The sequence below is a fragment of the Vigna angularis genome, chromosome 5, assembly GCF_016808095.1.
Source record: "Vigna angularis cultivar LongXiaoDou No.4 chromosome 5, ASM1680809v1, whole genome shotgun sequence".
In the NCBI taxonomy this organism is placed as follows: domain Eukaryota; kingdom Viridiplantae; phylum Streptophyta; class Magnoliopsida; order Fabales; family Fabaceae; genus Vigna; species Vigna angularis.
Genome location: NC_068974.1, coordinates 7,989,518 through 8,015,901, shown reverse-complemented (window position 1 = coordinate 8,015,901; position 26,384 = coordinate 7,989,518). Strand labels below are relative to the sequence as shown.

General features: G+C 38.1%; 1 protein-coding gene across 3 annotated transcripts; it reads right to left on the bottom strand.

The window, feature by feature from the left end:
* Positions 1-797: 797 nt before the first annotated feature.
* On the bottom strand, positions 798-26,384 carry LOC108338826 (vacuolar protein sorting 38). Of its 3 annotated transcripts, none has more exons than XM_017575861.2 (6): positions 26,019-26,382; positions 20,948-21,154; positions 9,432-9,612; positions 2,981-3,129; positions 2,113-2,331; positions 798-1,183 (listed from the first exon to the last, which is right to left on the bottom strand). In XM_017575861.2, the coding sequence occupies exons 1-6, from the start codon at positions 26,196-26,198 to the stop codon at positions 1,061-1,063; spliced, it is 1,059 nt and encodes a 352-aa protein (XP_017431350.1). In that variant the 5' UTR covers positions 26,199-26,382; the 3' UTR covers positions 798-1,060. The 3 variants fall into 3 exon arrangements, with proteins under 3 accessions (XP_017431350.1, XP_017431352.1, XP_017431351.1); XM_017575863.2 differs by having other exon boundaries at positions 1,074-1,198; positions 26,019-26,384; XM_017575862.2 differs by having other exon boundaries at positions 1,090-1,213; positions 26,019-26,384.

The window sequence follows — 26,384 nt, the reverse complement described above, 5'->3', positions numbered from 1 at the left end:
GTTGGTTTCCTTTTCGTTTTGGTATTGCTTTCATTGTCACTTAGTTGCCTCTGTTTGGTATTGTTTATGTGCTTTGTAACATAATGTCACATGAATGATTATACTCTTGTGTTAAAATGCTAGTATCTACACATTGTTGTTTGAAAAATATAGAAGCCAGCACAAAGGCCTGAACGAATATGGAAGATCCGTTGAACCTTCAACAAATCTTGATTTCTATCAACGACATTTGGCTTCTTTTATTTTTATTTTTTTGGTTTTAGTTTATAAATTTAATTTTTGTTTAAATTTTTATTTGTGATATATACTTTTAAATTTTGGATTATTTATTAATTTAATTATAATTATTTAATTTGTTTAAAATTTGTTGTGTATAAAAGAAAATCGTTGAAAAACCAAACAAATATGAAAGATCTGTTATACCTTCAACAAATCTTGATTTCCGTTGACAGATGTCAAGATCTATTTAAGACTAAACGAATGTTAAACCTTTCAACGATTTCTTATTTTTTTAGTTTATTAATTTATTTGATTTCTAGTTTTCTTTAGGATAAAATGGAAATAGAGAGATTCTAGTTTTCTGTAGGACAAAATGGAAATAGAGAGATGCAAGGAACATGTGGTGGTTAGGGAAGTAACCCTCTTGTCAAGCTGCAAATCTGGGCTCCTCTTGCTGACACGAGCTAAAAGAAATAAATCAAATAAACTACTCACATGACGTAATAAAACCATCATGTTTGAAAAATCACTGCTCCTTTTCTCATCCTAAGAGGGAATTTCGTCGTACCTGTTTCATGTTTTAGGCAAAAGGATTAAAAATGCATGCCATTCTCCACTAGTTCTTATACAATATATCTCTGCATTTGGCATTTATAATATGCTCAAATAACACTACTTTTTTGGCAGTACGGTATACTCTTTTTTACAGAATACCAAATCCATTATAGGAAGTTCCATTTTGATAACGATGCTACATTGGAAGGTGCACCAAAAAAATTGCACCCTAGCAAGGATTTAAAAAAAATCAAATTACAAGGAAATTACAGTAGAGACAAAACCACTATATCAAGTTATCTATAAAAGCTGAAGCCTGGATAATCCTATAGAGCTCCCTCAAATTAGCAAGTACATGGCGCGGTCCCAAACTCTTTGCACCAATGAAATTCAAAAGCTGTTCTAAATCCTACAATCAAAAAAGCTCGAGGGAAGGGAGCTGTAAGTCAAGGTTAATTTGGAAGTATGTCACTACAATACGTATCGAATCTCGTTCAGACAACCACACCTCAAGAGAAATTTAACAAGAGAAAAGAAAAGGCAGTAATTAAACGCGAGACATTAAATATATTCAGCATATTTAAGATATAATCCAGATGCAAACCTACCTGCCAACACGCAGGGTTCTGCAGTTAAAAATTAAATGTAAAATGTCCTAAGGTACATTTTATGCTATTTTTCAGAGCATGTAAAGCATCTTTTTGTTTTTGGTTCGAGGAAGTTAGAGGAAAAACTCATTACTTCAGAAAGAAACGTTAAAACTAAAGCGTCTTAAGTAAAAGCATAACTCAAAAACAAAACTCTTAATCTTTCATGCCGTGAAATGAACACAGCATTTTGACTCTTCTAAAGTGAATACGCATAAAGTAATTTCAGTCACCGAAAAAAAAATGGGCTGATGTTCTAACACATTCATGATTGGTAATGAAAGTGTACGTAATATTGATAGTAGATATTCTTAGCTATAACTGAGATTGCAACATTTCTCTCTAAAATAAGAAGCTCACTTTAGAAGAACAAAACATGTGTTAACATACAGTAGACTTCACTTTCATAGTCCAAATAATTTCTTAATCAACCAGCATGTACATGTTCAAGAAAAGTTCCAAAAAACGCAATATTGGCTAGAAAGCTATTTCAGTGAAACAGATGGGAACTCCATTGCTAACCATGCAAAACACGGATGCTACAGACTAGAAATAGAATCATCAAGGAATAAGAAAAGTCAAAGACCAAAACAAATAAATCAGACAAATGATAAAGGAGCAGAAAGTCTCTTAAAAATGCACTTAACTGGACCCAGATTAAGAATTACTGCAAGCAAATAGAAATATATACCTTATTTAGTAAGAATACAGCGTAAGCTGCTCTTGTTGTGTCTTGACCTTCTAAAAAAAGGGGGAATTCCACATGCTTGGCATTTGTGTTTGCATTTGGTAAAGCTTCAGATGTTAGCTCTGTTGAAGGTGCATTGTCAATGATATACGAATGAGAAGCACACAACCGTAAAGGATATCGCAAAGGAACTTGCAAGTAAGAGGCTATAAGTGAAACAGCCTGCGAGAAAGTCAGTCTAGTAAAGTACATTTCAATAACAGAAATTATTCAAAGAGAGGAGACATTTCAATAACAGAAATTATTCAAAGAGAGGAGACATTTCAATAACTACTAGGTCAACAATCATTATTGACTTGAGCTAGCATATGAAATGTTATAACTGGAAACACATTATGTGATGGGACCCTAAGGCTATATGAAAGGAGGAAGAGAATTATAAAAAAGACATGATGGTTAGGATGAGGGAAAGTTAGTTAGGTTGTTGGGGTAGGTATGTTCGGGTTAAGGTGTTATCTATAAAAGGGGGAGAGTGTCTCAAGGGGGACACGTTTATGTTTGTAGTATTTGACAGGAATAGTACATCCTGTGTGAAGGAAGAATTGCTTCCTTGGTGGCCATTGCACATTGTCTTTTGTTCCCAGAAATCAGTTTTTGTGAGTTTTGTGAGTGTTGTGTGCTAACCAAAGGTATCTTGGGTTTCTTGCTTCCAAGAAACCTATCATTATGCAATGGAAAAACAAAATATGTATGACAATTTAGAAACTATACACGACAAATTTTGTAAATGCAGACCATGTCATGACAAAGCATACGATAGAATAGCACATTCAGTTGAGACAAAAAAGGGCAAGTAGGTTCTAATACTTACATGTGCAACATATCCTAGGGCAGTAGTAGACACCTGAATTTCCTTTTTATCAGTGAAAAAGCTCATTTTCCTAAAAGATCGCACATTCAAATGTAGGCCACGAATCGTTAAGGATCCTTCATTAACTGGTTTAAGTCCAGCAGAAGTTCCTGAGTAATGAAATAAATGAAAATATGAATAAAACCAGAAAAGGTATCACTTACAATTGCAGTTAATATTAGCAAAACAGTTGTGATAATTTAACTTAAGATAATGATAATCTCAAGTTAATATCCAATGAATAGCTAGGTATTCTAGTGCATCTATGTCACATTATAAAATATAGCATGAACCCTAACAGTATGAAGAAAAGTAATATGAAAAACCAAAAATAATTAACTGGATGGATGCTCAAAAGGTTTGTATTTCCCCCCGAGACCTGTCAATTTAATCGTTACAGATTCAATGTGAAACTTCAAAGAAAAATAAAAACACATGACAGCTAAACAGACCTAATGATTCAACCTTGCACATTAGACTTCCATATAGAACAACAATGAAGTGGTTCACAAGTTATATCACATATATCATGATAAAAGAATACTAACTGGTTCAACGAAAACAGGATGAAACTTTTTTTGCAAGGGAAGAAAAATCAGAAGATAGAAAATGAAGAGAAAAATGTTTTCTTCCTATTGTTTGATTCAAGAGAAAAAGGAAAAAATAGCATATTTTCCTTCCTCTAGTTCCATTGTTTGCAGAGAATATTAGAAAGAAAGAAAATGTATTGGTAAAAGATGTATATATCCTTTCCAACAGCAAATTTATTTCTCCGAGAAACTATTTATCCTGTATAATTCTTTTTTCTAGCTCTTTTCCTTTTGGAGTCAGGATCTTCCTCCTATGCTCCTAAGCATCCTATCTTCCCCTTCCATTGCCTTATCTTGTACCTAGCCAGTTCATCTTCCTTTCACAAATTTCCCTTAACAATTTCCTTCATTTGTGGTGTTTCTAGTGAGATTTTGAAGTGAAGTCGTCCTTAACAATTCCCTTAACTTCCCTCATATGTTTCTCATATTTATATTGATAGGATTCTGATACAATGTGTATAGGGAAGCTCAAAGATCAATCATAGATACTTAGGTACGGAGCTAGGTACGACTAATAAGTATTGGGTTTTCCCAATACAACTACTTCCTAACTATACTTAATGCGTACTCTAACAATATTCCTATTGGTTGGCATTTGCTGCATATTTCCTTATCAATTGCTTCATTTTGATCTGAGACAAACTAATATGTTAGACATTCCATATCGACTAGAGATATAACCAAATTATAGTATATAAATGGATGTGAACATCATATTTGAGATTGATTTTGTAAAGTTGAATTAGACATAAACTTCACTTTCTTAGATGATATTAGAGCCTATCCTAACACTTGAAGTTGAGAGAAAAAGAAAAATCTTATATTTTTGATTAAACAAAAGTGATACACTTAACTACTGTTTTTATAGAAGCAGTAGTTCTGAAAGATAAAAAGGCGGGAAGCCCCTAACAAAACCCTAACATAAGAATTAATAATAAAATAATGACATTATACTTCAACACTCTCCCTCAGGCTGGAGCATATAGATCATATGCACCAAGCTTGGAACATATAAATTGAATTCTAGGCCCCCTTAGAGATTTGGTCATCTGTGAGTTGTTCATTAGAGTTGACAAACTCAGTAACAAGATCCTTTGACAATAACTTCTCTCTGATAAAATGACAATCAATCTCTAGGTGTTTTGTTCTTTCATGAAACACTGGATTGGAGGCAATGTGAAGGGCGGCTTGATTGTCACAGTACAACTTCATCTGCTCCTTTTCATAAAATTTCAACTCTTGAAGGAGTTGTCTAATCCACACAAGTTCACATGTAGTTAGAGCCATAGATCGATACTCAGCTTCAGCACTAGATCGAGCAACAACATTTTGTTTCTTACTTTTCCAAGATACAAGGTTCCCTCCAAGTAAAACACAATATCCTGAGGTAGATCTTCTGTCAATTGGACAACCAGCCCAATCTGCAGCACAATATCCCTCAACACGAGTGCTTCCCTTGTCCTCATACAATAATCCGTGTCCTGGGTTCCTTTTACATATCTGAGAATGCGAATCATTGTATTCCAATGATCAACATGTGGATTTTGCATAAATTGACTCACAACTCCCACCGGATAAGAAAGATCAGGTCTTGTTATGGTAAGATAGATGAGTTTTCCAACAAGCCTTCTATATCTCTCTGGGTCTGAGAAAAGTTCACCTTGGTCTTTCATTAACTTTTGATTTGAGTCCATAGGACTATCAATGGGCTTACAATTTGTCAGGCCTGTTTCCTCCAAAATATCAAGAGCATATTTTCTTTGTGAAATGATGACACCTTCCTTTGATTGTGCCACTTCAATACCAAGGAAATATTTTAGCCAACCCAGATCTTTGGTTTGAAAGTGGTTGACCAAATGATTCTTTAATTGAGCAATTCCAGTGACGTCATTTCCTGTAATGACAATATCATCAACATAGACCATAAGATAAACACATTCATCAGGAGAAGAGTGACTATAAAATACTGAATGATCCGCCTCACATCGTTTCAATCCAAAATTCTGCACAACCCGACTAAATTTACCAAACCAAGCTCGAGGTGATTGCTTCAAACCATAAAGAGAACGATGTAATTTACAAACTAACCCAAACTCCCCTGAGCAACAAACCCAGGAGGTTGCTCCATGTATATCTCTTCTTCTAAATCACCATGAAGAAAGGCATTTTTAATGTCCAACTAGTAAAGGGACCAATGACGAATGGCAGCCATAGCAAGCAAAATACGAACAGTACTGGTTTTAGCCACAGGAGAAAAGGTATCACAATAGTCGAGGCCATAGACTTGAGTATATCCCTTAGCTACCAGACGAGCGTTGAGACGATCAATTGCACCAGTAGGACCAACCTTAATAGCATAGATCCATCTACAACCAACAGGCTTCTTACCAAGAGGAAGAGGAACAAGGTCCCAAGTGCCATTGTGTTGAAGTGCCTGCATTTCATCAATCATGGCTTGTCGCCATCCAGGATGACCAAGTGCCTCATGAACATTATTAGGAACCTTAATGGAAGATAAGGAAGAAACAAAGGAGAAATATGGAGGAGACAAATGATGATAACTTAAAAAATTATAAACAGGATAAGGATTACGAGTAGAGCGAATACCTTTTCGAAGGACAATAGGCCAATTATTATCTGAGTCAAGAAAGGGTGAAGAGGATGAAGGATCCATGGTTTGGGAATCTGATGAAGGAGGATCCGAGTCTCGAGGATCTTCAGTGTTTGGAGTTTGAGATTGTGTCCGACGTTGATATGTGAGAAGAGGTGGAGGAACAATGTCATTTGCATTTTGAGTTTGAGGTAAAGAAGCAGGAGTAACCAAGGGATCACATGATGGTAGAGGAAACATTTGTTGAACAAATGAGCGATCCTCCATGGAGGACAAGAAAAAAGGTTTATCTTCAAAGAATGTGACATCAACAGACATATAATATCTCTTGGTTGAGGGAGAATAACATTTATACCCTTTCTGAAGGCGAGAGTATCCCAAAAAGACACACTTAATAGCTTTTGCAGAGAGTTTATCAAGACCCGGAGAAACATTATGAACAAAACAAGTACACGCAAATATACGAGGAGAGACATGGTAAAGAGGGTCATTTGGAAAAATGATAGAGTGAGGGACTTTATTCTCAAGAGAGGAAGAAAGCATCCTATTGATTAGAAAATAGGCAGTAAGAGCTGCATCACCCCAATGATGAACAGGAACATTAGTATTCAACATCAAGGAGCGTGCAGTTTCAATGAGATGCCTATTCTTTCTCTCTGCAATGCCATTTTGTTGTGGAGTGTGGGGACATGTTGACTGGTGTAAAATTCCTTGGGAAGATAAGAATGAAGAAAATGTTGCAGAAAAGTATTCCTTAGCATTATCACTTCTGAGGATTTTAATTGTCTTCCCAAATTGGTTCTTAATTTCATTAAAAAAAGACACAAATATTGCCAAAAGTTCAGATCTCTCTTTCATTAAATAAACCCAAGTACATCGAGAAAATTCATCAATGAAGGTTACAAAATAATTAAAATCAAAAGAAGTAACACGACTCGGTCCCCAAATATCAGAGTGAATAGTTGAAAAGGCAAAATTACATCGCGTCTCAGACTTTCTAGGATAGGAAGATCTAGCATGTTTTCCTAACTGGCAAGACTCACAATCTAAGACTTGAATGTGTTTGAGACTTGGAACCATCATCTTCAACTTGGATAAGCTTGGGTGACCCAACCAATCATGCAAAAGTTTTGGGGATGAAGTTGCAAAACAGGAAACTGAGGAGTTAGGTTTTAAGAAATAAAGTCCTCGTGACTCATCTCCTTCTCCAATCAGGCGACCCATACCATGTTCCTGTATAACAAAGGAATTAGCAGAAAAGGTTACAGAACAATTTAAAGAACGAGTCAATCGACTTAAAGAGATTAAATTGTAAGGACAATGAGGAATATACAAAACAGAATTCAATTTTAGTGAAGGAGATAGGGAAAATTTGCCAATCCCCTGAGATGCAACTTTGGATCCATTGGCAACAGTAATGAAATGAGGAGTTTTCGAAGAGGACATGGAAGAAAATGAAGGGATGTTACCAGAGATATGATCTGAGGCACCTGAGTCAAGAATCCATGGACTATGACCTTCCACAGATTGAGAGATGCAAGAAGTAGAAACATTTGGCATTGAGGAGGATTGGCCAAAATTAGAAGATTTTTCAGACTTGTACCTCAAAAACTCTTGGTACTCTTCATCAGAAATTCTAGATTCTGAATTATCAGATTTAGACACATGAGCAGCTTTGTCTGGAAAGCCATGCAAGGAATAACATTTATCTTGGGTATGACCCATTCTCTTACAATGAGCATTGAGGACGTCCACTTCGACCACCATGTCCTCCTTGATTGCTCCTACCTCCTCCTCTTCCTCGCGGTGTCACCATTGCTGATGTTTCAATAGCATCACTTAAATTCTCTTCCTTTACCAATGTAGGTACCCAAAGGAGTCGAGTAACTAAGCCATCCATCGACGGGATTTGATTACCAGCTAAAACTTGATCACGTACATGATCAAAATTAGAGTGTAAACTTTTCAAAATTAGGACCATGTAAAACTTGTCAAGCTTTTTGTTGAGATTTTCTAATGAATCAGCCATTTTAAACTTAGAGAAGAAAAGGGACTTAGGGTTCCAAAAACGTGAGGGAGAAAACCCTAGGTATGAGCCCAAGCCAACAAAACGGAGAAACAGGAACCAAAACACACTCAAGAAGCTTCGGCGAGACGATCTGCAGTGACGCGGTGAAACTCCGACACCGGGAAGGTGGCACGTGCAGAACACGCGGCCGAGACTGGCCGAGAAGAAGCGGCACGTGACGGCTGGTGCGGAGGCTTCGGAGGACGGGACCACTAGGGTTGGGTTGCGCTTCTCAAGGCGCACCTAACCCTTGACTTTGCCGGAGCAAACGACGTTCGGCGGCGGCGGCGACGGCGACGGCGGACTGGCCAGAAAGAAGCGCTGCGTGGCGGCTGGTGCGGAGGCTTCAGAGGACGGGACCACCAGGGTTGGGTTACGCTTCTCAAGGCGCACCTAACCCTTGACTTCGCTGGAGAAAGCGATGTTGGGCGACGGACGGCGGCGAACAGCTTGACAGAGAGATGTTGTCGTCGATGATAGATGAAGAAGACAGAGAGTTGGCTCTGATACCAACTTGAAGTTGAGAGAAAAAGAAATATCTTATATTTTTTATTAAACAAAAGTGATACACTTAACTACTATTTTTATAGAAGCAGTAGTAGTTCTGAAAGATAAAAAGGCGGGAAGCCCCTAACAAAACCCTAACATAAGAATTAATAATAAAATAATGACATTATACTTCAACACTAACTAAGTTTGTTAGGCCTATCATTGCACTCACTAACAGATCACACATATAAACATTTATTCACATGCTTGAGACGTCTAGCGTGAAGGATTGTGTTAAAATCTTACATCAACCATAAATAGGACCAAATTAGAGTATATAATTGGGTGTAAATCTTGCCATGCAAACCAACTTTATAGGGTTGAGTTAAACCCAAATCCACTTACAAAGACAAACACATCAGGCAAGCAAAGTACAGAATCAGAGACATCCTTTCACATAATAACAGAACTTATGGAAGAACTTTATCTAACCAATAAGAAAATAAGGATTAGCGATTGAACCATCCAACACCTTGTGTTTCAATAGTTATTTAAATTACAAGTTTCTTACTTTTTATGAACTTAGACAGTTTTTTTTCACTCCATAAGCAGTATGTACATAGAGAAAAAAAAAAGACTATTGAGAACCCTTACCTGCCAGGTTACTCGAAGGATATGCCTCAAGCTCTTGCTTTTGTGCTGGTCCAATCAAGATCTTCACAGGATAGAGCATTGAAATTTGAGATGTCATATGTTGTTGCCTCCTCCGCAGCACCTTTTGCATTTTTCTCATATGAACATAACCATTTTCTTCAGAAAGTAATCTGCTTGATTCCTAGAATAAAAGCATCATTAGTATTCAATAATAACACCAATAAGATGTGAACACTAATAAATTCCTTTCCCTTAAAACAAGAAATAATGTTGTTTTTTAGTTCAAATAAAAAAATTCATCAATGTCATTTGTGACGAGTAATAGAAAAGAATGCTTTTATAGCACATTTGAAAGAAAACAGGGAATTAATAATTTTCAAGAACAGGTACAAAAGAAACTGAGAAAGGTATAATCTATTCAACTGAATATAAACTTAGTCAAAGGCAAACAATAATAATCCAGCAAATTTCAATTTCTAACACATGCTTCAACACCAATAAATAAATCATCTTTACAATCAAATCATTCCCGTTGAACTTAATGCCCAAAAATCTAATATTCATCAAAACAAGGGATGGGAATAAATTAAAAATTAAAAAAGATGTCCAAACATGCCACTTAGTAGAAAATTTAAAATCTAATACAAGAAAATTTACAGAAAACTTATGTATCGGATCAAGAAGAGGAAGAATAATGGAGGGGAGAGTAAATACTCTAGAGAGATGGGCCAGCAGAAAGGCTATGACAGAAGTGAGGGATATTATGCAAGAAATGAGGGAGATCTTCCAAGAAATGAAAGAAATGCTGTAGAAATCCAAGAATCACAGAAAGGGCTCAGAAGGAAGTGAGAAATCTGTTAACGGAGGGAGAAAGGGAAGGAGAGAGGATGTTCATCAAGATGTCATGAAAGGAAAGAAAGAGATAAAGACAGGTATGGATGCTGAGAAAGAAAGTCTGCAAGACATCAAGAAAGGCAAGAAGTTCTCTGAAGGAGAATACTTGGCCAATGATGAAGAGAAGAAGGAAGAAAGATATTTACATAGTAGACCTGATGAGGAGGAAGAAGAATTGTAGAGGCACGGGTTTAAAACAGTGGAGTTGCCCAAATTTAAAGGGTATGACGCCTCAAGGTTGGTGTCACAAGCAAATCAAACACTAGAAGATCAATTGTTGGGATATTGCTTTGCAGGACTGCAATCTATCATTCAAAATGGGATTCCACAACAAGATCCAAAGACTGGATTAAAGATATGGAACTTGCTCTAGATGTGGGAGAACGGTCAGTAAGGAAGAATCACACCCTCCTTAGTGAAGAAAAAACAAAAAAAAGAAGTGAGATTTGTAACAGAAACAAAAATTATGATGGAGGATGAAGGGGATGTATCAAGAAAGAGAGTGAGGATTATGGGCTGTGATGGTCAACTTCGTGATAACCCAATTATAGAGTTAACCCAGAAGCGAGTTGGAGGTGGAGATGCAGCCAAGCAACATTTTTTCCAAAAATCAGATTTACGTAATAGCAATAAGAATTTATTGTTGAACTTAATGGGTTTAGAATCTGAATAATGATAAGAACATGAATGACATCGGAATTTTGGGATTCCAACTTAATGGGTTTAGAATCTGGTATACAAAGACCACTCTCATATCGACCACCACCCAAACCTACAGACCTGAATTTGCAGGCAGTAGCCGGCAGTAGTTAGTGGGTTCCCTTCCTATGATAAGACAATATCACAATGCCATGGGTTCAAAGGATAGATAACATGTTGATGAAAATGAGCCATGGGATCAAGCTTCACTATTCCAACCTTGAGGACAAGGTTGTTATTGCAGCTACATGTAATGAAAGGATATGGAAGGTTTATGGTAGAAGGAAAAATAAAAGGAAGTGGTGGAAAAGGTTATTAGAGAATATAAGAACAAAGGAAGCAGTGAATAAAGGAAGGAATGGAAAAATAAGTGAACACACTGCTATCAGTTGGGAGTTGGTCTATATAATTGGACCAAACAGTTCCTTGGAGGGGAGGATGATAATTTTGTAGATTGAGCTTTAGCTCTTTCTGAAGGGGAAAGAAACCCTTGGAGGAGAGAGTGCTCTCCTATTTTGTGTTCTTTTCAGTCTTTTCAATAAAAAAAAATTAATGTTAGGATATTTACCCTATTTATCATCATTATATTGTGTGAAGGGTTACCCTATTTACTATGATTATATTGTGTCTAGGGTTACCCTATTTATCATATACTCTTGTATCAATTTATTCTTATAAATAGAAGATTATGAGAGAGATCAAGCCCTTAAGAATTATTTTACAGTTTCAATCTAAAGTATTACCTTTCTCTCTTATCAATTCTGGGTTCCTAACAGTGTCATATAGATATTCTACTATGAAGAGTGCAGGAATAAAAACAGAAAATGAGCAAGAACATGTTATTCCAATGATGATCACTAGGAACATGAAGAGAAGATGTTTTTGCTCACATAACTAATTCATTAGTTTCTTTATTTTTGCATTCTTTTTCCTTTGTAAGAGCATTTCATTCTTTTGTAATTAGCAAAGGAATTTAAGGATGGTTTATCCTACAAAATAAACCATGCCTAACTCTTGTAAAAACACTTTTTGATACATTGAAATCTGATAGCAAATTTTCAGCACATGTGTGGTGAAGAAGCATCAGTCTTATTTTGGTTCCTATGAGTCAAGTGGTGATTAAACAAATGGGTGACAACTCCAGTAAAAGCTCTGGCAATGGCCCCAGCACAACTCCATTGAAATTTTAGGCAGTAATTTGTCAGGCCTCGTTAAATACACCCAAACCCCACCTGTTTAATCTCATTTAATGCACCCAAAACCCTGCTCAGATGCATTAAAAATGCACTCAAACTCTGACGCACAAAATTTCCAAGTGTCAAAATGGAACATTCGGAAGTCAGTAAGTGGAGTGCAGGTGTCAACAGAAGAGCGCACGACCGTTTGACGTGGGGCAAACAAAATTGATTTCTGAAAAACCTGCCACACTCTTCTGCACGCACCGTCTTCCTCCCAAACTCTGAATATCCATTTTCTCCTCCTTCTCTCTAGAAAACTCTTCTTTCTCTCTACTGAAACTCATCCTTTCTCTTCTCCGTTCATCATTCAGAAACCATAGAAGTACTCCCCGCGTCGTGAGCTTCTTGCTGGACCGAACAGTTTCGGAGTCTGAAGCTGGTAAGTTCTCGACCTTAGCCGTTCGTTTTTGGGTTCATGCAAAACCAAGATTTGGTTGCATGCAGGGGTACAATCTAAATTCTCCTGTATTTTTATGGTTAGACTTAGTTGGAGGAATTAAGAAAATCGTTGAGGGTAGAAAGCTGTAGTTGGACGAATCAAAGTCATACTCTTAGGACGTTCACCACTGATCCAGGTAAGGGAAGCTTATTCAATTTAATTCGTATGTTCGTATTGTACTGTATGAACGTTCTGTGTGTTGCCTGAAGTATGATATGCATTATTTGATTTTTGGTATATGATTATGATTCTGAGTTGATATATGAGAAGTATGAAATGTACTATGATATGAGTATTTGAAAGTATGAAAGTTTATGCTGAGAAATGAGTTTAATGTAAATGAAACTTTGAATATGAATTTCCTATGATAATGAACGTTCGTCATTGAACGGTCCTTGACCGTTCGGTGTTGTTACTAAACTTCTTTGAAATTGAATTCTTTCATTTGGAAAGAATTCTAGTTGAGGACGAACGCCCTCTTGCATTAAGTGCTACGTTTGAGCGTTCGGCCAAAACGTAGATACCCTGAGTGTTGTGTGAGGAATTGAGAAACTTGTAAACATAACTGGATATTTAGTCATTCTGAATACTATCTTCACTATCCTATTACTCTTATTACTTTTTATATTATGAGTTCAAATCAGCGATGGGTCTCGACCCAAAGCGTACGTTATGAGCGGCGCTCGGTCTTATACCGAACGCTCGTCCTTGTCTTTAATTACCAAACGGGTGGAAATAGCGTTCGTCCAAAATTTCAGTAAATACGTATTACCGCGTTCGGTCATTGACTGGCAGTCGGTCTCTCTAATTGAATTGTTCTCGGTATAGTTATTTACTCGTCTTGTGGTGTCTTTATCCATTTGGATTCGGCCTAGAGCCTTTGTACTTAACTTATTCTGAGTATTGATCGGATCGTTCTAGAGTCAGTTCATTCAACTGATTCGAGTGGTAATGACGTTCGTCATCTGATATGTGTCGGTTTTATTCTGTTCTGAAACGAGGGTTTCTCGGTCTCAGTTTTAACGTTCGTCATCGTTATGAAGAGGGCTGAACGCTCGTTATTTTAAGTAATTGGAACGGATGATGAAAATGATATTAAAGTGAAATATTATAAAGAATGAATAGTATATGAGGTGAAATAATGGTTGTGGATTTTGAACGAGCGTTCCAAGGAGGAACGACTCTTGGATGAAAGTTGGAATTTGTAAAGTATGAATGTGGACAAAGCTTAGCTGGCGATTCATCCTGATGTTCCGTGAGTGCTCGTCCTCAAGTAGAGGGGAGTATGTCATGTGTGGGAACGGCAGGAGGTCTTAGTCCATAAATGTAATTTGGATGGAACGGACTAACCTCGGGTGGCAGCTGATGAGAATTTCAGCTACACCACCTGGGTGCACGAACGTCGTAGCTACACAGAATTCATACGGTCCGGACAGTCAGTCTAGTATCAGGAATTAATTGAGTTAAAGAATCGATTGAATTATATGTTGTGAATTATTGGATATGTTTGATGTGCCATGAAATGCATGTTGTTACTTGAATTAAATTCAATAAGCTTACCCTTCGTTTTTCCTTGTGTTGTCTCGTCCTTGTACGTCCGTCTTGTCATTGCAATGATCATCCGTGTGGATGTGAGCAGATGGAGAGGCGTTGCTTGAGGAGACGCTTGAAGAAGGAATCTTAGAGGAAGAAAATCTCGTCGATGTTGAAGTGAAGGCCGAACAGTAGTACGTTCGGTTATCTGTTTAGTTTAGTTAAATTAGAGTGCTGTATTAGAACGACCCCTCCCCCTTTTGTTTAATTTTGACCGTTCGGTATTTCTATTTTGTAAATCGTTCGGTCAGGTATGCTTAGATTGAACATCTTTATTTGTATTAGCTTAGGTAAGGCCGTTCGGCCACGAGCGTGCTTTATTTCTTTAAGTGTAAGACTGATTTGATATATTAATATATGTGAATATTCTATTTTATATGGTTTATTACTGTATTTATGGGATGTTACATAATTCCAGCAACAGATTTATGGCAACTTTGGCAACAAATTTTAGGCAGTAATTCCAGTAACAATTCTATTGGTCTATGTGGATGATATCATTGTTGTTGGAAATGATGAAAAGGAGAAACAAAGATTGAGCAATGTTTACCAAAGAGATTGAAAGCAAGTGATAGGATATAAGATAGGGGTGAAAGAACTGAACGGGGGAATAGTGGAGAAGGCGGGCAAGGGGCCTATAAATATAAACCTTTGGTAAGTCTGTGGAGTAGGGAGTGATATTCTTTCGTATATACAGGTCTTTAACCTAGTGAGGGGGGTTAGGCTCTCGTTAGATGGAGGGAGGTTATGCTCCCAGATACTGATTGTACGATACTTTTGGTGATGAGAATACAAATAATTCATTCTTTTCTATGTGTTTCCTGGCTATGATTGTGTGAGTGAGTTGCCGTCGTTAGGTTTCAAAACAGGAACCTAACAAATTGGTCCGACCTGCCGGATCAAGACGCCGCTGGAATCGTGTGGGGGTGAAGGAAATTGTGGTTGATAGAATGAAGGTGCAGACAGGAGCGCTGCGACCAGATTATGCAGCAATATGCCAAGATTATAAAGCAATACGCCAAGATTATAAAGCAATATGCCAAGATTTGCAAGAAATCATAAGGCAGTTGGGTGGTCGAGGCCACAACTAGGACGGCCAACATTGGGACTGGCAAGAGGAAGGGGAGAGAGGGGATGAACACCATGAAGTGCAACCCAGCGGGAAGAAAAGGGTAGAACTGCCCACTTTCGAAGGGTTTGATCCGTTAGGGTGGGTCTTTGAGGCAGAGCAGTTCTTCGAGTTGCAAGGTGTGGCAGAGGAGGAAAGGGTGCGCCTAGCGGACATCAGTATGGAGGGGAGCACTGGCTACTGGTTCAGAGCCTGGAAGGAGAAAGCCAACAATCGTTCTTGGGAAGGCCTGAAGGAGGCAGTGGTGGTGCGATTTGGAGAACGTAACGAGGGCACCATCTTTGAAAGGGTGGCAGCCAATAAGTAGTCGGGAACTGCGGAAGAATACGTCCCAGCATCGAATGTGGGAGAAATGCCAGAACCGAGCGGGAGAGGACTTCAGGCTGGGAACCTGAGAGGATTTCAGGAACCGAAAGGTCAAGTATTGCCAGAACCGAACGGAAGAGTACGGAAGGAACCGAACAGTGTAGGAGGGATGGATCAGTGGGAGAGAAGCATGATGAAAGAAGGAATGAAGGCCTCAAAGGGAAGAAGGGATGGAAGAATCAATGCCCGGGAGGTAGAGAATGGGAGTAGGGTAGAAGACGAGTCATTTGGGGGACGAACACGTGGTACGGTTGTCGAGCAGTTCGAGACAGAATTAGACCGGAAGCAGACGGAGTTGTCCACTCTCTCGGCTGGAGGCCCTGTTCAGCCAAAAGCGACGAAGCTGCCCGGGTCGATAGGGGACCGAACAGTTTTGACCAATATAGGACAAAACCGATCGGTATTCACCAATATAGGACAAAACCGAACGGTATTGACTAGTATAGGTCAAAACCGAACCGTATTGAGGGTGATAGGAAGGAAAGAGGAAGAATGGATGATAGTGGGGGAGGAGTTGCCACCACCTAAGCCTCCAAACCTGAAGTTGCAAGTAGTAGTCAGTGGGTTCTCTCCCTATGATAAGACCACATCACAATGCAATGGGCTCAAGTTTCATTGTTCCAACCTTGAGGACAAGGTTGTTTTGCAGCGGTGTGTAATGATAGGATATAAGATAGGGGTGAAAGAACCGAACGGGGGAATAGTGGAGAATGCGGGCAAGGGGCCTATAAATGTAAACCTTTGGTAAGTCTGTGGAGTAGGGAGTGATATTCTTTCATATATACAGGTCTTGAACCTAGTGAGGGGGTTAGGCTCTCGTTAGATGGAGGGAGGTTATGCTCCCAGATACTAATTGTACGATACTTTTGGTGATGAGAATACAAATAATTCATTCTTTTCTAAGTGTTTCCTGGCTGTGATTGTGTGAGTGAGTTGCCATCGTTAGGTTTCGAAACAGGAACCTAACAGCAAGCCTTTAGAAATGTTAAAACATTTTTGAGCAATTGAAGTAGCCAATTCCAAGAAAGGGATCGTCATATAGTAGCAAAAATACATTACTGAGCTGCTACAAGAAATGGGTAAAACAGCCTAAAAACCAACAAGTACACCTGTTAATCTAAATACAAAGATGGGAAGTGCAGAGGATGATGTTGTTGTGAATAAAGAAATGCACCAGAAACTTGTGCAAATACTTACTTATCTGTCTCACACTAGACCAGATATTGCTTTTGTTGTGAGTTTAGTAAGTCAATTTATGTATCAACCAAAAGAAGGACATTTGCATGTTGCTCTTAGAATTGTCCAATATTTAAAAGGGACACGAAGAAGAGGAATTTTGTTCAAAAGAAACAAAAATGCTAGTCTTGAGATATATCGATGCTGATTATGCAGGTTTAGTTATCGATAGAATGTCAACTACTAGATATTGCGCTTTCCCTGGTGGAAACCAGGTAACTTGGAAGAGTAAGAAACAAAGTGTGGTAGCTAGATCTAGTGTTGAAGGATAATTTTGAGCAATGACTCAAGGAATATGTGAATTGTTATTTGTTAGGTTCCTAATTTGGGAACCTAATCAAGAACTCTCTTTCTCACCAAAGGACACAAGAAAGATAGGAAAAACTGAATATTATTCACAGAAAGAATGTTTTGTACAACTGAATACAGAGGCTTAACCCTCTTCACAGGTCAATACCTGTGAACAAAGATCTCTCCAAAAGTCCCTTCTAACTATCCAAACAATCTATTTATACAGTTCCTCTACCTTCTATCCTAATCCCATTTCCCATTATATCCTTATATCCCCAAATATCCTATATCCTAACATTACACCCCGCTGCAGAACAACCTTGTCCTCAAGGTTGGAAACGAAAAACTTGATCTCCTGGCTCCTCTTTATAATCTTGTTACTCTAGGAAGGGAAACCCACTGATTATGCCCTCCAATTCAAATCAGGAGGCTTGGGTGGTGGTCGAGATGACATACAGAAATTATGGGATGCCCTCCAATTCCAGTCAGGAGGCTTGGCTGGTGGTCGAGATTAGATACAGACTTTATAGGACCCTTTTCGTGTCTGCATTATTTCCTTGAAAGCGAGGAGCTTCTTATCCTTCCCTGTAAAATAACTTCTTCTACCGTTGGGCTCTCTTCTTCCTTTCTTTATACCATTCGGCTTTCTTCTCCCCATCTTTATACCGTTCGGTTTGCTTTCCCACGTTTTTCGACCGTTCGGTTTTCTTCTCCCTGTCTTTATACCGTTCGGTTTGCTTTCCCACGCTTTTCGACCGTTCGGTTTTCTTCTCCCTGTCTTTATACCGCTCGGCCTGCTTTCCCATGCTTTTCTACCGTTGGGTTTTCTTCTTCCTATCTTTATACCGCTCGACTTCTTTCCCATGCTTCTCTACCTTTCGGTTCCTCCCCCTGACTTCAACCGTTCGGTTGTCGTTCCCTTCAACTGTTCGGCTCCAATAACCTCTTCTACCGTTCGGCTCAATTCCCACTATCTTTATACCGTTCGGCTCTCTTCCCACTATATTTATACCGTTCGGCTCTTTATCTATCGAACCGTGCAGCTTCATCGCTTTTGGCTGAATAGGGCCTCCAGCCGAGAGAGTGGACAACTCCGTCTGCTTCAGGTCTAGTTCTATCTCGGTCCGCTCGGCAACCTTACTTGGGATATTGCGCTTGACCTCGGACCACTCAACAACCCTCGATCGGCCTGTGTTATAGCGATCGGCCTCGCACTGTGTCCACTGACCGCTCGTTCGTCCCCAAGACGATGGTCTTCTATGTCCTCGGACCGCTCGGCAAATCTCGATCGGCTTGAGTTATAGCGATCGGCCTCGGACTATGTGCACTGACCGCTCGTTCGTCCCCAAGTCGACTGGTCTTCTATTTCGTCTGACCGCTCGGCAACTCTTGATCGGCCTGTGTTATAGCGATCGGCCTCGAACTGTTAGGCTAATCCCGTTCGGTCTGGTCTACAGTACTTGGCCTCGTACCGCTCAATAACCGCTTCTTGCGTTCGTCCCCCAGATGACTCGTCTTCTATCCCGCTCCCTTTCCTTACCTTTTCGCCTCCCTGCACATACTCTTCCCCCTTCGCCATTTGTTTCGATGCCGCCAAACACTCAACAATGGTTCCAAACCTTATCACCAGGGCCTCCTTCAAGCCATCCCAGGAATGATTCTTGGCTTTCTCTTTCCAGGCTCTGAACCAGTAGCCCGCGCTGCCCTCCACCGCTACTCCTTGAAGCTCAAAAACCCTCTCCGCCCTATTGATCCAATTTAACGGGTCCAGCCCTTTGAAAGCGGTTAATTCAACCCTTTTCCGCCATTGATTCTGCACCTCCTGGTGATCGCCACCGTGATTGTGGGTTTGGGTCCCACCGTAATCGCCACCCACTCTCCCTCCAACATCCTCCTCCTCGCACCGTCGCTGGTTCCCTTTGACGGAAGCTTGTCGCTGGTTCCCGTTTACGGAAGCCTGACTTCCACCTGATTGTTCGTCGTTGTTGTGAGCCCGCACCCCCATCCTCATTATTTCTTGCAAATCTTGGCGTATTGTAGCATAATTTTGGCGTATTGCAGCATAATCTTGGCGTATTGCTGCATAATCTGGTCGTAGCTCCCCTGTCTGCGCCTTCATTCTATCAACCGCAATTTCCTTCACCCGCACACGATTTCGGCGGCGTCTCAATCCGGCAGGTCGGACCAATTGTTAGGTTCCTAATTTGGGAACCTAATCAAGAACTCTCTTTCTCACCAAAAGACACAAGAAAGATAGGAAAAACTGAATATTATTTACAAAAAGAATGTTCTGTACAACTGAATTCAGAGGCTTAACCCTCTTCACAGGTCAATACCTGTCAACAAAGATCTCTCCAAAAGTCCCTTCTAACTATCCAAACAATCTATTTATACAGTTCCTCTACCTTCTATCCTAATCCCATTTCCCATTATATCCTTATATCCCCAAATACCCTATATCCTAACATTATTGCAAAAGAATATGCTGGAAGAGTTAAAGATAAAGTGGGATTAACCTGAGTTTATATTGTGACAACAAATTTGCATTCAGCATAGCTCACAACCCTATACAACATGATAGAATTAAACAGATTGAAGTGGACAGAATATTTATCAAAGAAAAGCTTGACAGTGGCTTAATTTGCTCCCCATGTGTGTCTATTCAAGGACAGCTTGCAAACATACTCACCAAGGGGCTGAAAAATAGTAACTGAGAATTATATCCAAGTTGGGAATGGAGAATACTTATTCATCAGCTTGAGGTGGAGTGTTGAGATATTTTAGAAAGTTTTAGATTTTATTCTATCAAGATATTTCAGGAAGTTTTAGAGTTTTTTTCCTATTGGTTTTAGTTTTGTATATTGGTTGTATCTTGGTTTTATTAATAGCATGTCAATCCCACAATCTCAAAGATTTGTTTCCTAAATTATCCAATCAATGTATGTGTGTGTGTGTATATATATATATATATATATATATATATATATCATATATACACAATGAGATTAGATAAGAGAAATTATTTTCTTCTAAGTGAGATATGCACATGATTTCAGCTCAACGACTCTATTTTCTTTAGTTTAACAGTTGTCACTTGCCATTACTATTTTTGTTTTCATTCATCAACGCATATTGCCTACACATTAGAATAGTATCAAATTTAATCCTTTAATAAGCATCATTCATAAAGAGGACAACTTCCACTCTTTGTTCGTTAAGAGACAACACTAGTAAATCTTACACATACTTCTATGCTCATATTTAGGCTATATTATATTAGATTTCATAATTTTTTAAAGGCTAGGGTGTTACTGAAACAAATCAGCAAATTATCAAAGCGTACCAAAATTGTATACATATCTGATACATAGGACTGATCAATTCAAAGTATTAATGTTTTATAGAATAGAAGACTTTTATGTACTCTTCTATACATCTCACTCAAAATGTCAACCATTACGATACACAATCAGAAAAGTTCAATCCATATGTACCTTCCTTTTACAGAGAGACTCATCAACATTACTAATAAAAAAAGACAGAAAAATTCATATAGACTACTGAACTTATTAATTGTAATTATTTCCAAAAGAACATTATATTGACTAGAGTAAGAAAGAATCAAACTCACTTGGAGGTTTCTCCTGCATACAGAAAGACCACCCCCTGCAACCAGAAGTGATTGCACTGCACCACTAAGCTGCTCCTCCTGCTTGCTAGCATTCTCCTTAGCAAGCCTAGAACGTATAGACATATTTTCCATCATCACTTTCTTTGATTCTAGTCTCTGATGCATCTCCTCAAGTTCATTCAACCGACCTAATGATTCACCATTGGCCTGTTCACAAAATTATTGCTCATCAATAGGAAGACTCATTAATTAGGGACATTTAAAAAAATTATCATACCACTATATTTTGGAAACTTCGACATTTGTCAACTGTAACCAATAACTAGAGGGAAAAAGCATCCCGGATGTAAACAACAACTAAATTACTTATTACTTATCAAACTAAAAAGATGGAACTGGTGCGCTAAAAATGAAATCTAAACAGCAAAGTCACGAATATCAGATAATAGTGGAGCAACCACCCCAAAACATATGACTGCGTTATGTGTGTATTCTAAGAATATACCAATGATTAAAAGCCATAATTTTAAGCCAAACACATAAGTTAATAGTAAGAGTAAGGTAAAATAAAAGGGAAAAAAAGTAAAAGTACAACCAGGTAACATATGTTACCTACAAAGGTACAGAAGTGAAAGAAAGTGAAAACAAAAGACACACAAGCTCATGTGTGTGTATATATATACATATATATATATATATATATATGAGTACAAACCTCACCTTACAAGTCAGTTTTCAGAAAATGAAAACAAAAGACAGAAAAAGCTCATATATGTGTGTGTATATATAATATATATATATATATGCGCACGCGCACACACACATACACACACACACACACACACACACACACACACACACACACACATATATATATATATATGTTAGAAATCACACATTGACTAGAGATAAAGCCAATTTATAATATAAGTGGGTGCAAACTTCACCTTACAAGCCGGTTTTGTGGGGTTGGATTAGGTTTAAAGTTCACTTCTTAACATGATATCAGATCCAGGTTAAAGCCTATCATTGTTTGTTGGACATATTGTTCCACCCACTTATATACTATAAATTAGCCTTATTTCTAGTCGATGTGGGACTTCCAGCACCTCCCTCATGTCGAGGTATATACATCTCGAGTGAAAAAAAAATAAAAAAATAAAAAATCATTTTCTTTTCAAGTTGGTATCAGAGCTCTCGATCTTGGGAGATTCGTTTCCACTGCAACAGCAGCCACCACCGGCATTGTCCACTATCCTATCATTTATGACTCTTGATATGAAACCTTATAAGGAAGAACTCAAGCACTTGAAAGCAATGGTTGAATAAATGAGTAAGCCCTCTAGATCATGTACTTTGTCCATGAAAGGTAAGATCTATCTCAATATTGTTGGTCATGTGTCTCAAGGTATTTGAATTCTTGATTCAGGAGCAACTGATCATATGACACCTTTTCGTGTGTCCTTCGACTCATATGGTAAAACAAATAGAGAACAACTTATTACAGTTGTGAATGATCAGGGTATACCTATATACGGCTCTGGGAATAAAATTTTCGACTCATCTATTGTATTAAAGGATGTTTTACATGTTCCACAATTAGCCAATAGTCCTATCTTTATGCAAAAAGTCAAAGGATTTAAATTGTTCAGTAACATTTTTCTCAACTTATTGTATTTTTTAGGACCTTGCCACGAGGAAAACGATTTTAAGTGCTAAGAAGAAAAGTAGGTTGTATCTGTTGGATTCTGATGACCAAAGCAAAACAAAAATCACGAGTCAACAAGCTACATCTCAGACGTGGGCAAATTCCCAAATATGGTTACATCATAAAAGGCTTGGACATTTTATCCTATTAGTAATAAAAAGAGTACTTCTCCATTTGATTTAATTCATTCTGACGTTTGGGGACCTGTCGTAGAACTTATTTCCAAAGCCAAAATTTATTACCTTTATTGGCGATTGTACCCGTATCACTAGACATACCTTATAAGAAATAAATCAAAAGTTTTCCAAATCTTTGTTAATTTTTTCCATCTTGTTCAAAATCAATTTGGAAATATTATCAAAAGAATCAAGTCTGATAATGGTATTGAACATGTGAATCATGAATTTTTCAATTTTTTGTCTCATAATGGTATTGTTCATGAACTAACATGTGTAAACACCCCACAATAAAACAAGGTTGCAGAAAGAAAGTATTGTCTTCTTCTTGAAGTAACTAGAGCTTTTCTTTTTCAAATGTTTGTTCCAAAAAATTCCTGGAGAGAAGTTATGTTAACTGCCACATATCTCATCAACAGGTTACCCACTCGTATCTCAAATGGCATTAGTCCTATAGAGTCTCTATTGTCTTTTGTTCCTTCTTCCCCCTAATAACGAGTCTACCTAGTCACGTCTTTGAATATATTGTTTTTGTTCACTCTCATCATCCTAACTGTAGTAAATTAGATCTCATATCTCTTAAATGTGTCTTTATTGGGTATACTTCTAATAAAAAAGGGTACAAATGTTATCATCCTCAGAGTCGTCGCGTCTTTATCACCATGGATGTCACCTTTCATGAAACACAATCCTTTTATGTCAGTCCACCACTTCAGGAGGAGAAAGCACTTGAAATGGATGAACTCTCCTTCTTGTCATTACCATATTTGTCTTTGTAGGATGCCCAAGATCTGAGCAATGAAGCTACCATAGTTCACAATGAGGAAGAAGATAATTTTTTTTGCAAAAAATATGAAAGAAGAAAACAACCCACTTCGACTCTCGAGCAAGAAAAATTGTTTAATCCGAAGGTGAGGATCCTTGAAGATAACAATGAGGAGGTAAGTATTAATGAGGATTTACCCATTGTATTGAGAAAGGAAAGAAGATCATGTGCTAAATATCCTATTTCTCAGTATGTTTGCACTAACAATATCTCTAACAAGCACAGAAGCTTTATTGCATCTATTGATGCCACAAAAATTCCTACCTCAATTCAGAAGGCCGTGAAACTTGAACATTGGAATCAAGCCATGAAAGAAGAGATGAATGCATTAGAAAATATTTCAACTTGGAAAATTGTTGATAAGCCAAGAGACAAGAAGGCAGTAAGGTGTAGATGGATATTAACGGTGAAACATAAGTCAAATGGGACAATAGAAAGATACAAAGCTAGATTGGTGGCAAAAGTATATACCTAAATTTATGGGATTGACTATGAGGAGACGTTTGCCATAGTGGCAAAGATGAATACAATTCAAGTTGTTTTTTCTTGGGCTACTCATTTTAGATGGGACTTACACCAGTTGGTTGTGAAGAATATATTTCTTCATGGAAATCTAGAAGAGGAAGTGTATGGAAGATTTACAAAAGCCATGGTTTCCTTGGGATACAGACAAAGCCAAGAAAATCATACTCTATTCATAAAGCACTCTTCTACTGGTAAACTCACTTTATTGCTTGTTTATGTGGATGATATGATTATTGCAAGAGATGATGAAACAAAAACATTTGGCATTAAAAGAAAAATTGGCAGCCCAATTTGAAATGAAAGACCTAGGAAAACTTCAATATTTTCTTGGAATAGAGGTTGCTTACTCCAAGAATGGAATTTTCATCTCCCAAAGGAGATATGTACTTCTTGATCTCCTCAAAGAAACAGGAAAGTTGGGATGTAGAACCTCAACAATTCCTATAGAACAGAATCACAAAATTGGAAGTGAAGAAAGTGCTCCTATAGAGAAGGCCCAATATCCGAGATTGGTAGGAAAATTGATTTATCTATCACACACAAGACCATACATTGCTTATGTAGTTAGTGTAGTGAGCCAATTTATGCATGATCCAAGAGAGAGACACATGCAAGCACATAATTTTACAAAAGGGCTCCCTCCGAGTAGATTTCAAGATCTTGTAGGCAAGTTGGGTGGTAACGCATTGGTGAGCTCTAGGCCAAGAGACCATCCTCCTTTGACTTGAACAGAGTAGAGAACACAAAATGGTGAGCCAAAGTTCCACAGATTATGAGTATGCCTATACTTCAACAAAGTGCCATGGGTTGGATGGTAATGTAACTGCGAGCTTTGGGTTAGATGGTTTGTTTATGTCAAATAGAGAAGAGACTAACGAAAGTAGTGAGATAATTAACCATTGAAAGGAGTGAGAGTGGGAAATAGTATTGTGTTATGATCAAATACAAGGGGGAGAGGACGCAAAATTAGCATGAACTGCTACTATGCTTTCAAGGGCATTCTAAGTTGGAAATTGGGAATCAAGCATTTCCTTTGGTTCAAATATCATGGACTAATCATATTGAGCACGGTCATGATATGCAATACAAAAAGTCATGCACAACAACAATTGTACACCTACTCAGACCTATTCATTAATGGAAAGTCCTCCCATTCATTAATGGACTTGAGATAAATAAAATAGACTATATTTGAGAGAGTTTGATCACACCTCTCAAATTTTCATATTTATATTGATAGAATTTTGATACTAGGGAAGAGCAAATATCAAAAGCCAGAACTAGACTCCGAGTACAGATATAATACAGCCCATAGGTACAACATATAGCAATTTTTTCAATATAACTATTTACTAACTATATTTATTAGGCATTATAACCAACAGAACTAATTATTGATAGAGAAATCAAGCCAACAAAGGTTGATTTAGGAACTAAAGATTAAAGCACCATGTTTGTAAGGCTTAGGTTCAACCTCATCCAAAGAATAAAGCAATGAGCGATCTATATTCAAAATTTATCTCTCCCTCATTTCGCCAATAATTATAAATTAAACCCATAATATATAAATTAAACCAAAAATATGATTTCATTTCCCACTGGAGCTCAGATTCTTCAGGAGACAAAACACGCTTACCCTCCAGCCACAAAATTCCACCTCCGTTACCTTACCATTTTCACTTATTACAGTAAAGACCTCAGCAGCACAAGCACAACACAACTTCCAAATTTCAAGAAACTTAGGGTAACAACATGACAACCCATTAAAACCGATTTCAGAAATTAGCAATGATTAAACCGATACCAAAACCTAAACATAAAACCCTAAAGCCCTACCTGGATGAGAGACTCCAGCTTGCGGTGAAGGTCGCGCTTCTTCTCCTTGGATTCGCCCAGTGCTGAAGAGAGACTCGCCAACCTCGCGAGATCGTTCTGGAAGTCCTCCCACTGAATGACCTTCAAATGTTCGGGATCAGTTGTAGTGGTCCGCAATGACAGAATCTGGTTTGGCTCCATGAACTCATCATCGTCATCGAGTGCTTTTATCACCAAACGTAGTCCATCATTCCTCTTGGATTCTTCAGTTCCTGATTTTCTCGGAAGAGAAAAAGGAAAAGTTGGGTCGTGGTCTTCTTGGATAATGGATGTTGGTGAAAATTTTTTTATTTCTTTGGGATTAATCTTTTAATTGTGATTTTTTGG

Coding starts and splice junctions, on each gene's coding strand:
- LOC108338826 (XM_017575861.2), bottom strand. CDS start 26,198: ATGGAGCCAAACCAGATTCTGTCATTGCGGACCACTACAACTGATCCC. Junction 21,155..26,018: donor AGCTGGAGTCTCTCATCCAG/GTAGGGCTTTAG, acceptor TTTTGTGAACAG/GCCAATGGTGAATCATTAGG. Junction 3,130..9,431: donor TCCTTCGAGTAACCTGGCAG/GTAAGGGTTCTC, acceptor TTCATTACTCAG/GAACTTCTGCTGGACTTAAA.